The 15,491-nt window shown below is 35.7% G+C and overlaps 1 protein-coding gene across 1 annotated transcript; it reads left to right on the plus strand.

Annotated features, from left to right (window-relative positions):
* Window positions 1-479: 479 nt before the first annotated feature.
* On the plus strand, window positions 480-12,154 carry LOC140157533 (Y+L amino acid transporter 2-like). Its single transcript, XM_072180756.1, has 10 exons — window positions 480-996; window positions 1,261-1,386; window positions 1,889-1,982; window positions 2,687-2,731; window positions 4,255-4,378; window positions 4,947-5,050; window positions 5,460-5,556; window positions 5,762-5,911; window positions 11,422-11,599; window positions 12,075-12,154. Exons 1-10 carry the CDS (start codon window positions 480-482, stop codon window positions 12,152-12,154), a joined length of 1,515 nt encoding a protein of 504 aa, XP_072036857.1.
* The last annotated feature ends 3,337 nt before the right edge of the window (window positions 12,155-15,491 follow it).

Raw genomic sequence — 15,491 nt, forward strand, 5'->3', positions numbered from 1 at the left:
AAGTCAATAGTAAAGGTCGCAAGAGTAGAATTTGATGAACTAGTTAAACAAATAAATGCAATCAAAGTTTACTCAATCAAACATGCCAATTATCGTGTATGCTCATACGTTTTGGCAGATAAACGAGCAAATGTAGCTTTAAACTATCCTTCATGATGATCATGCATGATAAACATTGTGTGTTGTACACATCGAAATATTGAGGTAAATATCTCAATATATTTGTGTTGAAAGATATACATGTGTATTGCTTCACGCAAAACATTTGGTAAGAATTGATAGTATACGTGGGTCTAATTTAGAGTGAGCTCCTTTAGCCGGGCCTTTAGCTATATGATGGGGTCAAAGTAACAAGGAGATAAAAAGACTCGCCCATGTAGTTTAGATTAAAACATTAAGACACCAATCACCACGGGCACTACCTGCCTAGTAAGACTAGACAAAAAAGTAACATGCGGTAATAACAATAAAACCATGCAATGGATTCGATACCTGAAGCCAACGAACGGAGACAGGACGCGTCTGGAGTACGGTATACCCTTGGGGACTCCGATGATGATGATGAAAGTCGTTCGTCTGCCGTCCGTTTGAAGCCAACTTTGAATGTATTCAGTGGTGCTGCCATCAATATTGGAATCGTCATAGGCTCTGGTATCTTTATATCACCTAAAGGTGTTTTAGCCGGTGCTGGCTCTGTTGGATTGACACTTCTTGTCTGGGTATTTTGTGGAATAGTGTCTCTTTTTGGAGCGCTATGCTACGCCGAACTTGGTACAATGATTCCTCAATCTGGTGGGGCATACGCTTATATCCGGGTCATTTACGGTGACTTCCCATCATTCCTTGTTATGTGGATTGCAATGATTATGCTGCAACCTGGTGCCTTTGCAATTTTAGCTCTAACATTTGGAAACTATTGTTTGCAGCCACTCTTTCCTGACCCTTCTTGTCCCGCACCTTATATCGCTGTGCAATTACTTGCAATCTCAGCTATCGGTAAGTTTCTACCATAAAAAAGTACCAATAGTAGATCTGATGGGCTCATTTTCTGCAATGTTTTAAACTTAAAAGTACAAAATTCCTATCGTTAGTTCTTTAGTGTTACACAAAAACATGCTTTAGGTTATAAAATTACACTACCCTTCTTTATAGTATATAATACATTTGTATAAAAGGGTACTGCAGATGTAGTAAATGCAAACCATTATTATCCAGCACCATTAATGCCATCGCTCTATTATATTTCTATTTCATAACAAGTTCTTCTAGCCATAGTAAATGCTTGGAGCGTGGAATGGGCTGCAAGAGTTCAAGACATTTTCTCGTTCTTTAAGGTAGTCGCCCTAAGTATCATCATCATCGGCGGAGCTGTAGAAATGGGACGAGGTAACAAAAATATACTGGTGTAAAAGAAAATTAACAATAGTGTAATGATATTCCTAAAGCCATACGTATATAAGTAATGTAGGTTTGAAACAAGACCACTTTACGGCACACTCATTATACTTCGCCAGACAATTGAAGAGCTTGGTTCCAAACCATAATCTCAATTTGGCAAAACATATCATGTAAAAACTCACTATTTTAATTTAAAGATATAAGATACGAATATTTTTGTTCCAGATTCTTTTCGTCTATGTGATATAAAAGTCAATGTTTGCTGTCAGCAATACACTCTCGTGATTTCTGCAATATAACATTGTTCTGCATTTAACGGTGAAGACTATTATAGAAATGTTATGTGGCAAACTCCACTTACAAAAGGCAATCATTATTACCTTATACATTACCAAGTCGGGATAAATTGAGTGCCTCATTTTCCATCTCAACTGTAATACTTTTGTTTAAGAAATAGAACAAGCACTTAAATCAAATGGCTTGATTTCAGGTAACGTCGACAATTTCAAAAATGCCTTCGAGGGTAGCAATATCCGGGGCCTTGGCGAAGCATTCTATTCAGGATTGTATGCTTACGCGGGATGGTAAGTTTACCATCTCTGTCGGTAATTTGTTACTATAAGTATTTCATTTACTTTATAAATTCGTTAATCCTATATTTCGGGTGTTTTTTTTAAATGATTGATAACATTTTAAGGACGTGGTACTAGTAGATGTAATTTAGTTTATCCTTACTAATGATGAGCATTTTCATGTACCTTTATTTCTGGAAGATAATGCAGGAAATACGGCTACATCTTAATTTTTACCAGTTTAAGGGGTACTACACCCCTGTGGTACATTTGTGACTATTTTTGCCTTTTTCTCAAAACATAATAACACACTGGTAATAAAAGTTATATATATTATTGGGGCAAGGAATCCAATTACTACACTGAAATTTCAGTGACTCAAGACAAGCGGTTCAGTACATATGATAGGAAACGAGGTACATCCTAGCGGTACCTTATTTCTTATCATAAATAACAAACCGCTTGTCTTGGGTCAGTGAAATTCCAGTGTAGTAATTGGATTCCTTGCCCCTATAATATACATAACTTTTGTTACCACTGTGTTATTAGTTTTGAGAAAAATGCAAAATAGACACAAATTCATCGAAGGTGTAGTACCCCTTAAAGAATGTAGTTAAAGTTTCATATAACTAACTTAATTTAATACAGGAGGATGCATTAATTGCTTTTCTTTCTTGTTTTCTCTTGTCCTCAATGTTAATAATTGTTTAATACAGGTATAGTGTAAATATCATAGTCGAAGAACTTAAAGATCCCTACAAGTAAGATTTATTTTCTGGGCTCTGGGTCTGTACGTTGGTTTATAATGAATTTCAAAACAATCAGAAAACCAATAGTATTTTTGATGATGATTTACACTATATGTACGGTATGTTTTATCATATTATTTACTTCGTCAATACTGCAGAAACATAACAATAATGTTCCTTCTAAAAAGGCCCGCAATCAGAATGCATGTCCTCTATTATCCTAATTGAAATTTGTATTAAAAGCGCTTTGTCAAGCTATATACATGCGGTATACATTTCCCATAATTCAAACAAATCACGCAATTGTTCTAATTGACATTCGTATAATTGCACTTAGGTGAGGCAAGACCGTTAAATACACAAATTCTATTGGTTTGAACGTAGAACCCACTTTTTGGCCATTGTACTAAACTACGCAAAAAAAGTTTCTTTATGGTTAGGAAATTTACCCACTATTAAAATCTAGCAACTAATTGTGTACGTTTGCTAATTAATCGCATGCGGGGTATTGTCCTGCGCATTTTGACACCTCAATCACTACCCTACGACACTCCTGAGAAAAGATATGAATGTTTAAGTAACACGAGGTCGAAAAATAAAATTGCAAATAAGCCTATTCAATAATGTTTTAAAGCTGATTCACTGATCGAAGACGGTTTCATTATTCCCGCCTTTTCAATCTGAATTTAAAGCATTTTCTTATGCATGTTGGATAATCCTTTGCTTATTGTGCAGATGAATGATGAAAGACAAAGGTGAGTGAGTACTAAGACATTTACCTTTTGAGAGATGGGTTAAAGGGATTCAAAACAGGTCATGATTACAGCAGTTTGGAAGATACTGTATGTTCAATATTTTACCAAAACAGAAGGAATTGACACTAACTTGAGTGACCCTCCAGAAGCCCTGATCTAAACCCCTTAGAGAACCTTTGGGATCAGCTCAAGAGACGAGTCAACAAGAAGATAAAGGCAGATACTCTGGTGGGATTGCGTCGCATCGTTATCAATGAGTGGAACGGGATTGACCAAGGTTACATTCGACGTCTCATTAGGAGCATGAGACGTCACGTGGCTGCTGTAAGGGAAGCCAACGGTGGACACACAAAGTACTGAAAGAAAAAGAGATGAAATCTAAAGTGAAGTTGGAAGCGGCAGTATAATGCCTGAAATGTGCTCAGCAAGAAAACAAAAAATGTTATCTGTATGTTTTTTGTTTGTGTGTGTGTGTTCTTTTATGCTGAAAACTTGAATAGGCCTTTTTGCAATTTTGATTTTTCGACCTCGTGTTACTTTAACATTCATATCTTTTCTCAGGATTGTCGAAGGGTAGTGATTGTGGTGTCAAAATGCCCAGGGCAATCACCCGCATGCGATTAATTAGCAAACGTACAAAATTAGTCGCTAGATTTTATTAGTGGGTAAATTTCCTAACCATAAAGAAACTTTTTTTGCGTAGTGTATCTATTTTAAATTAACTTTTTGCATTTAACCGTATTATTTAGAAAACAAATTAATGATGTGATTTTTTTTCAGAAATTTACCTCGTGCTATTAACTTGTCGATGTGGACTGTCATTGTAGTTTACGTATTAACCAATGTGGCCTACTTTGCTGCATTGACTCCAGCCGAAATACTTGCTTCCGATGCCGTCGCCGTGGTTAGTTTTCTCTCAAAATATCCTAATAATATATATAGTACTCTGAACCATTTGTATAACGATACTCACGCCATTCTCCAAAGTCTAGTCTTCTTCACTGCCAGTTTAAGAAAAGTTTCATTAATCATACAGGTTGCAACAAACAAATGTATACAAATTAGCAAATAGTATTAGGCAAATGGTTGAACAAATTCATCAGGATCGGTAGAATAAATTCAATAAAAAGGTTCTTATTTCTGATCCAATAAATTGCACTTACTGTGTACGTTTCGATAACCACTCGGTTATCTGTATCAACACTGAATGAAGACTGCTACTGTGAACTGGTCATCCAATCACCTATTGATTTCTTGGTGATTGACTTGGTGTTGCCAGTTGATTTTTTTTCCTGTTGGATGTTTTGATGGATTTTTCACAGGATGTAGCAGTTCATCAAAAATGTGAGAAAGTTGATATTGACCTTCATCTCTGTTCATGGTGGCGCCCCTTAGCTCCTTGATCTCTAAAGTAAACATGAATCAACTTGTGACTTATTTTTTGACATTTTTGTTTTGGTTTCTGCCAGTAGACGTTTGGAGAAAGAGTGTTGGGTAATTTTGCATGGATTGTCCCGACAGCAGTGGTATTATCAACGTTTGGCTCAATTAATGGAAACTTGCTGACAATATCAAGGTAAGTCATGATCCCTGATCATTATTGAAGCAAATTAACAAAGCGCACAACCCCCCCCCCTTCATTTCCGAGGCCCAGCATATTTTATGTCCAAAAGTCATCTGTTTGTCGGCGCATTGTCATGCCAAGGCCTCACAAAATCAGTGACACCTGTCAACGGACGGTGGTTATTATACAAGAATGATATTGTGTCTAGATCATCGTCACGCACGAGGTCCTTATTGGGTCGGTGTCATGAGGAAGTCCTCGGAAGAAACAATGAAATATCTTGATGTGATCAGTAACGTCAAGGTGAAGCGTCTCCTATTCATGTGTTGGCCCATAACTTTTTAACGGTTTTTTTCGTTAACGTCATGAAAGTTGTATGTATGTTATGTGTATAATTATTTTGCTTCTTGTTTCTAATAAGATTATTCTACGTTGGAGCACGAGAAGGTCATTTACCCGATGTACTGTCCATGTTGAATATTCAAAGGTCTACACCATTGCCTTCATTAGTAGCTACGGCAAGTAACATGAAAAGTCGTCATTTCTTAAATAACATTTCTTAATGAAACGCGGCAAAACCGATTTATTAATTTTTGACGTTGAAATGGGTAAATACAAAGTTTGAGATAGGGAAGATTAGAGAAAATCATACAATGTGTGTCTCCGTGTCCCCGCATTCGACATTGAAAGTCATAATCTAATATGTAATATGCTCTTTTTTAGGTGTCAGTGAGTATACTGTACTGCTTTGCTAAAGACGTGTACACATTGATTAACTACTTCAGTTTCGTGACATGGACTATGAGTGCATTTGCTGTTATCGGCCTAGTCTATCTGAGGTGGAAAGAACCAGATGCATCTCGACCGTATAAGGTAATTGGATGCCTGTCGTTTAATTAGAACATTACTGATGTGGAAATGTAATCGCTGTTACATGTATAATACTATAAGGTGTATTTACTCTCCAATTTGATATACATGTAATAGAGTATTGCTTAAAGTGATTCAAAACTAGCTCAGCCTTGTCGATTTACGTGGTGGTGGCAAGAACGATATCTGACTTTAGAGCATACAATATTTTGCTGCGATATACATTAGAGAAGCTAAAACACATGATACCAACACGGGGATTTTAATAATGATAAAGTACATTTACGACACGGAAAAAATGACTTTTGATTAAAGCAAAGAGACCTGTCCTGGTTTATATACTAGTACAATACTTCACTACTTTATCAAAGTTGAAACGTTAGCAGCGTACTTAATATCATAAATATACGCCAAAATGACTATTTTAACACTTTTAAACATGAGTGCAGTCTCTGATTTTGGGTGAGATAGATCGAGGTCTTGACAAAAGCAGCAATGAGGTTCAAATGCTGGAGAGAATATTCCGACGATGCTATAATGTCCCGGGTAATTTCATTGGCCATGTCAAAGATAAAAGGTCTTGGGACCAGTGCAATTTGCTCATTGCATAATTTTTTTTAAATTCATATATTTTTTATGTCTTTTACTAATTTTTGGATTTTTTTCAGTGCTGTTTTATACTGTAATTGTCCAACCTGTATCTTGGCTTATTGTATTCCTCTATTTTTGAATTTTTATATGTATTTTGATAATAAAGTGATGTGATCTCTCATAGTATAGGCTGATGTCTTGTTCCTATGATCTCGTCAACATACACATAGATATACACATGTTATAACACACTTAAACTTTAATGATTGGGTTACACTTCATTTTTGATATTCAAGGGATTGTTTCGCTTGCACTGATGTACAAAGTATTTTGACGCGTGGGCGTTTCACGCTATTACACTTGAGGGTGAGAAATGCCATCACAAGCCTTCTTGTCTCTTATAACAGGTGTATTTTGAATGTTGACAACACTTTGGTGTTCACGGAAAACCGATACGGTACTTGCCTTTAGTAGATGTCGCCAACAACTTATATGAGTACGAGATAGATATATAGTCGGTTATTTGAGGGCATTTGAGGCCAGGAATAATGTTACGTGTCAAAGGAGTACCCACAAATATTCAGGAAATGTGTTGCCATTTAAGCGTAAACCAATTTATCTTTCTTGGATATTATCCCAAGATCCTTTATATTGTGTTGAGTCGGCTAGATCATAACAAGAAGTTTAGCAAGGATTATTTACGTATTTAGTGATCTACACATTCCAACTAACATTTGCAACCTACTGGTTATAAGATTGAAGAGGTGATTTTAAGGAAATTTGAATTTGAAATGTGCTCAAATGCCTCATTAAATATAATGACATGATATATGACAAGAAAAGTCAACGCTTAGAAACGACATCACACGGAAGCATTGAAGATTATGTCACCGCCATTGACGATAATAACAACGCTGCTTTTCTAACTCGGAAGACCCTAACCAGACCTACAGATACTCCTAGAGACAGCTTGACATGTTTTATTTCTCCTCTACCCGTCATTTGGGTCAGTGACTATAGCACTTGTTTCCGCATCAAATAACACACTACTAGGGTTCGAAATAGAGGCAAAATTTGTGCTTAAAGGTATGCCATACAAATAAACGCGATTGACTGTTGGCTTTCTTGTGTAAGAGATTTCTCAGTAAAGGAACATTGTACATTTGAAGCTGGCACACCATCGCGTTTCTCTGATATGGCAGGCTGAACAAGGTTCATGTATGTATTTTCTTATTCAACAAATTTACCAGTAACCCACACAGGGAACTTCATTGATAAAGCGCGAGCAAACTTGCAAAACAAATCGCCACTCTCACATAATTACCTGCTCATGCTCTAAACATGAGCAAACGTTGGCTGAGCAAAACAAGAGACATTTTATTGTTGAGATACAATGTAAATCTTGAAATGTCATTTATGCGCGTGGGTTGTGTACAGTAAATGTGACTCTAGCTTCAAGCTAAAAGTAGCTAAAATTTAGTTAAAATTTCAGCCTTTAAAAACAAAACGTGTTTTGGTTTTTTTCTATTCATCGCTTTAGCCCATAGTAGTTGCAGATCGATGATTTAAAGATTTGAATTTGCAACATCGACATTTTCAATAGAACAGCGTGGTAACTATAAAGTATGTCCATATAAATCCATTATTTTATTTCATTCTATTCTAGCGATCATTGTAGGCACACCAGAGTGTACCGAAAGAACATCTTACATGTATTTTAGGCACTCTTATTATATCTTATTTTTCAGATCACAATCTAGACATCGATAAGCATATACCGTTTCTGGTTAGATCAATCAAGTTAGTTCATATCTTGAGGCGTACGAAGAACTTATGTTGTTTATGTTGTTATTATGTAGCAGTGTCATATCTATTATAATGAAGCTTGGAAGCATGTGAACATTACTGAACAAGTAGTCTGAAAGTAGTCTTTTGTGACATAAATAGCAAAAAACAAAACAAAAACGCAGTGGTATAATAGTGCTCTACCCACAGGCACAACGCCTAGACGTTGATAAGCCTCAGCACACTTTACAGGTTGTCGCTGACCACTATGGCCCCGCATCATTACATAAACCATTTAACAACAAATCAGGGACTTTGCTGCTACAAGAGCGTACACCCTAGACATTCCACAAATAACCATCGTAACCAGGATCAGCTCCCCGAGTTTCGTACGGGTTACAACGAGACAATTAGCAGTAAGTTCCTTGTCCAGGGGAATTTCAAGCTAATTAAATTCCACGAGAGCATACTAGGCACCGCCAGGGTTCGAACCCGCAACATCTGGCACCATAGTCGAACGCCTGAACGATTTAGGTAACTTGACTGCTTAAGCAAAGTGTGTCAATTAACTTCATTTAAAGTGCTAATTCTAATTGGGTGAAAAGCATACGGTATCTGCTTCTCAAACATCCATTTCGGGTCGGTTCAAATCCAGTTTGTATGTTTGAAGGTGCATAATTAAGTTACATATAATTGAATTAATCATAAAGCACACTGTTGTAACGTTGCGTTAAGCAACTCAATCATCACGACACTAAAACAAACCGTACCTGAGTTTGATTGACAGATTACGTCGGACACAAACTATAGTCTTTTTAATTCTGTCTTTGATTTTAGCACGTTACTCTGCAGAACTCAAGTAGTTACTTGGAATGGTTCCGACATGTTTCCACCTGCAATAACTGCAGCTACTTAAGTTGCATTAGAGCACTTGGATCGCACGGATGAGGGCTTCAGGGATGCCGTAATATCGCACTGCAGACCTGTTGTGGGAGACTAGGGTCTTCTTGAAATCAACGACTGTTATTCCTTGAATGCTGCCATGATATTTTGTATGGTGTGTGTCTGCGTCCAGATCTAAAACCAGTCTGGTTGCTTCTTATCAAGGGATTTGTATAAGGTCGAATTGTGTTGTTCATCAGATCTTGGTGTAAACCTTTGCGGCAACAGACATGAGTGAAGTGCCCCAGCCATGAAGGAAAGATCGCCTTTCTTAAGGATTATGACATCTGTGATTCATTGTTAAGGTGACCCACGAATTCTCACAATAATAACAACAACAATGTTGATTCTATGTAATCACATGGAACAATTTTCAGGATAATTAAAGTTAATTCATCTACTGTTTCGCACCATGCGCTGTGGAAAATTGAGATTAAATTTAATTAGCAACGGACATACCTTTGAAGCTTCTTAATATAAAAAATAAATAAATGGATAATCCTCGAAGAACAACTAAGCCGTATACAAAACAATCACACAAGATATTATTATTATCATTATTATTATGTAATGAAATTTTGAAATCTCAATTAACGTGAATCATCATGACGGTAAGACACCACAAGATGAAACATTCTTGACTCCCTCCTTATCCAGTGAGGTGATCGACAGTCTATTTAACTCATTGTTAAAACGCGATAAGCGAGTGGATTTATGTTAAATATGCACCATCCGTCGCGAAAAGAAACATCCATTTTTAGTCAGCCTTAGCGTTAGTGCTATTTTAGCTTGATTTATTTGCAACAAACAACTATAACACTGAATATTATTTCACATTTTCAATGTGCAATCTATTGAGTCAGTGACATTTTATGTTCATAACTTTAATTTAGAAACATAGGCACAGGGGACTTGTAAGCTAATTGGAGTTAATCATCCCTTAGCAGGAAACTATACAACGAAGAAATCCGTGATTCAATTAAATAGCCCAGTATCAAGAAAATGAGATTTCCCTGGAAATTACCACGATATCAGTGATGCGTGTTTGGTGTGTGGGTGTAGGAGTTGGTGTATGCATTTCTTCATCACGACTCTGCTGATGTGGCGTTAACTAAGTAACATTCTGGAAAAATATTTATTGAGCTATGTTTTAATATGTTATTATTTGTAGAAAAGGATTGATAAATATTAAGATGATTGACAAAATTTTGAACGAAAACGGAGGTGGTAAACCTTAGCAAAAAAAAACTAAACAGAGGGTGGACATGGAAAGATGGAAATGAACATGATGACAGACACAGCCATATTATGCATTCGTGTATGTGAGCAAAAACATCATGGAAAAGTATAGAAATACTTTCTAGTTGAGAACCCATCTACTTTACCATAATGATAAAAACTGTTAATGCCTTGATATTTTAGACATACAAATAATGATAAAACAGCGTCAGGCATATAATATGTAGGAAGAGACACACAAAGGAAGATAAATGGTGGCATTTTCTTTAGATTCATATACTGGGGTCATAGTATTTTTCTACCACTATCTACGAGATGTGGCTATAAAAGTGTCAATTATTTGCAAAAAAATTCGTCAAAATCACGCATTTAAAAAAAAATGAGAATCTGCAACTAATCCACAACAGACAATTCGAGTATAATTATATAAACCTAAAGTAAAGTTAAATAGAAAATTTAAAGTCGGACGGGTGCATACCAAAGCAACTTTTACCCAGGCCATGGGGACACTTTTTCTCGGCAGGGGAAAACATCCAAAACTTTAGTTTTGATATGTTATTGGCCTTAACTCCAGAATCGCAAGACCTATAGCAATACAAATCTGATTATTTACTTTCTTGACTCATTTCTTATAACATCAATATTTGATTATTGATTATTGATTGTTATAAGATCAATTTGTTAATATTATGTAGAACTACACTACAGTATCTTGGGTTAAATGGCTAAAACTGGAAACATGCCATCGCACTTGCCTTTAGTAAACGCTATTATAGCTCCTGTGTTCAAGGCTTTATTGCGTCTATTCATATCAATGATATGTAGTAGTTTTATTTTTTACTTAATTTAACTATAAAAAGATCTTAGGTTTGCATAAGTCCTCCGAACTTGACGGTTAAATACATGTTTTACAAAATAATTTTAAATCGAATAGTTTTCTTATTTTATACTTGCAGACGAATTTGTTCATAGCAATATTCTTCATCCTGTCCTGTTTTGTCTTAGTTATCATGGGTACCATAGCAGCTCCAATAGACACCTTGATTGGTCTTGCCATTGTCTCAACTGGAATACCTGTTTATTTTATCGCGGTGCGACCAGTCAAGAAGATTGAATGGATATATAAAGTCAGCGGTAAGTATATATTATTTTAAACCTAAAAGAAATATGATACAAAAAAATGATAGTAAGGCAATAGGGTCAAATTAGTTCGATCTTCGATATAATCTATAAAATCAGTTAATTGTGATTACATGCGAATCTGTGCATATGATGATATTGACCAATACAAACTTACTGGTAATTCTGATTAATTAGTTTGAAGTACATTAATTACAAGCATCGAAGCAGCATCGATAGTCGATCCGAAAATCAAACACATTTGGTTCTGGTGCCTAACATGACTTAAGAGTGGAATTAATATTATGCTTTACACGCCGATGATGATCGAATGATCATTTAGGAATGATGATGGTGGTATGTAATTAAATCGAAAGTTTGATTTGAATCACACTAGTTTTAATAGTATTATGAATCATAATTTTGTTTAGCATGTTGTTCTTACAAATGCTTCATGTTTTTGATATACGTATATCATTTCATTTCTCAGATGCAATTACTGTTTGGATTCAAAACTTCATGATGGTAGTGAAAGAAGAAACTGAAGACAGCAAAGAGAAATTGAGTTAAACAAGGATGGAAAAAACAACGTGATAAGACCTGTCACCAATATATGGATCTTTGAATTCTTTAACTTGCTTTAAATTTTTAATCACATTAATGTTGTATTAATGTTGCCAGTTTGTCAGTAAACTGTCTTATTCTCAAGAAAGAAGCTGTCAGAAATAAGGTGTTCTCCACTTCCTGGTAGGAATGATAGAATTTGATGGATCTGAAATATCTGTTTGTGTTGAAACTACATACAATACTATTATTCGTTATTAGTACAGTAAGCCAGTATCTATTTGTATTTCTTCTTAATATTCATAAAATAGCATGTTACAAAGTGAATAATTAAGAACATTTTTACATCAAGCAGAAAATTTGTTTGCGTCTTTTCCTTCTTTGTGTTAAAAATTAAGAGAAAAGCATGGGCTGTGGTTATGTATGGCTCGCCAGAGTGAAAAATATCACATATAAAAAGATCACTGAGACTAAAAACAACACCGAGATGGTACCCTTAACCCTAGAACAACGAGGGGACGTATATCAACCCCAAGGTTTTTCATCCGTCGTAAAAAAAATGCGCGTCTTTACGCCCAAACGACTAGAGCTATTTGTACTTAGAACTTTAGATGGAGTCAAATAATTTTTATGGTTTTGTGAATATTCGTTGTTTTGATTAGTTAATACTATTAGAATTGTTAGTTGTAAGGTACATCGTTTTTAATCTTCTCGGCTTTGTGGTGTACTTACTTCCATCAATTCGACGGCCGTATCATATACTGACGTATTTGAAAAATACGCATTTCGAGAAAATCGAATTGCTTTTCTCAATAGCATGTTGTCCACCCTGACGACCATGATAAATGTTAAAATGTCTTCTTCTATCAATTACATAATGAGCAATCGTAACCATTTGTTTTCGTTACCCATTGTTACCACACTCAGCACACCCCACGGATGGCGGAACCGTTGTCTTTCTTAACAAAGTAATATCTGTTTGTGTTGAAACTACATACAATACTATTATTCGTTATTAGTACAGTAAGCCAGTATCTATTTGTATTTCTTCTTAATATTCATAAAATAGCATGTTACAAAGTGAATAATTAAGAACATTTTTACATCAAGCAGAAAATTTGTTTGCGTCTTTTCCTTCTTTGTGTTAAAATTAAGAGAAAAGCATGGGCTGTGGTTATGTATGGCTCGCCAGAGTGAAAAATATCACATATAAAAAGATCACTGAGACTAAAAACAACACCGAGATGGTACCCCTTAACCCTAGAACAACGAGGGGGACGTATATCAACCCCCAAGGTTTTTCATCCGTCGTAAAAAAAAATGCGCGTCTTTACGCCCAAACGACTAGAGCTATTTGTACTTAGAACTTTAGATGGAGTCAAATTATTTTTATGGTTTTGTGAATATTCGTTGTTTTGATTAGTTAATACTATTAGAATTGTTAGTTGTAAGGTACATCGTTTTTAATCTTCTCGGCTTTGTGGTGTACTTACTTCCATCAATTCGACGGCCGTATCATATACTGACGTATTTGAAAAATACGCATTTCGAGAAAATCGAATTGGAAAATTTAGCGATTTTAATCTAAATTAATGTATTAAGCATCTTATTTCACGTGTCTAATTTTTTGTAACCCTTCACTCCTGTTGTTCCTAAGCTGCTGTGAACCACTGATTGGCCCATGTGGTTGTCTCTTATAATGCCTAAGTGCCTATCATATATTCTTAACCTGTGTAACTCCTCATGGGCTAAAATATATATTTAAAAAAACCTCATCAAGAAATAAACAAAAAACCCAAACATTTATTCGTCGGAAAAAAAAATACACCAAACCCACGTGAGAAAATAAGTTATCGATAAATAGTGTCCTCCGCTACTAGGCAGAGCTTCTGAAGTTTATGGGTTAATTTGGTGCATATTTAAATCCTGAGGTCAGAGTGGTCCATCGAGGATCCCTAAATCTCACATCACTTATTACATATTTTAAATGGAACATTTACATAGTATAAAATGTTAGTACCATTTACCGACCGCGAAAAACGGTGACCACAAAACGGATGGTGTATATAAAATACATTAGCGTACTTGCCCTTTGATGTCTGCACTATCATTAAGTTATTGCAAGCGGAATTAAACTGCCGGCTCAGGAGACTACTTTTTGATGCGATTTGTTTTTACTTAAACAGGCGTGTTCCGATGTTTCATTTTCTATTTTCTATTTTAGATTGAGGCTTACATTAAAACAATTATGTTTCCAATTTTGAGTTGTATTGCTCCAGCAGTTTCGATAAAGACAAGCAAACACGTGTATAACTATGCCCCATTGGATAGTACATACACTTCCGGTGTGGTAACCACAAATTACTACGTTTTGGTTCACACCATTTAAAAGAAAAATATCTTAGGCGTTAAATTTCACCGGGGTAATGAGAAAAATTTGACTTTCTTTATATACCATGATCCCAGTTTTGATGAAAAAAAATGGGGCCCAGTCATAGTTCATTGGTTTGAACCAACTCTGATGTGATGCGGGTACCCGTTTATTCAGAGGATATCGTCCAGATCCAGATCCAGGGATGAGGCTGTCGATCGGGTCATGGACTATATATGTAATCACATCCGGTTGTGTGGAATGTGTGAATGGCTGTATGTGTGGATAGATGGCGGTAATATGTATGGCCGTATGCATAATAATTTAGTTTTCACGTGTCTAATTTTTTGTAACCCTTCACTCCTGTTGTTCCTAAGCTGCTGTGAACCACTGATTGGCCCATGTGGTTGTCTCTTATAATGCCTAAGTGCCTATCATATATTCTTAACCTGTGTAACTCCTCATGGGCTAAAATATATATTAAAATAAACCTCATCAAGAAATAAACAAAAAACCCAAACATTTATTCGTCGGAAAAAAAATACACCAAACCCACGTGAGAAAATAAGTTATCGATAAATAGTGTCCTCCGCTACTAGGCAGAGCTTCTGAAGTTTATGGGTTAATTTGGTGCATATTTAAATCCTGAGGTCAGAGTTGTCCATCGAGGATCCCTAAATCTCACATCACTTATTACATTAAATGGAACATTTACATAGTATAAAATGTTAGTACCATTTACCGACCGCGAAAAACGGTGACCACAAAAACGGATGGTGTATATAAAAATACATTAGCGTACTTGCCCTTTGATGTCTGCACTATCATTAAGTTATTGCAAGCGGAATTAAACTGCCGGCTCAGGAGACTACTTTTTGATGCGATTTGTTTTTACTTAAACAGGCGTGTTCCGATGTTTCATGTTCTATTTTCTATTTTAGATTGAGGCTTACATTAAAACAATTATGTTTC

The sequence above is a fragment of the Amphiura filiformis genome, chromosome 1 (assembly GCF_039555335.1).
Source record: "Amphiura filiformis chromosome 1, Afil_fr2py, whole genome shotgun sequence".
In the NCBI taxonomy this organism is placed as follows: Eukaryota; Metazoa; Echinodermata; class Ophiuroidea; order Amphilepidida; family Amphiuridae; genus Amphiura; species Amphiura filiformis.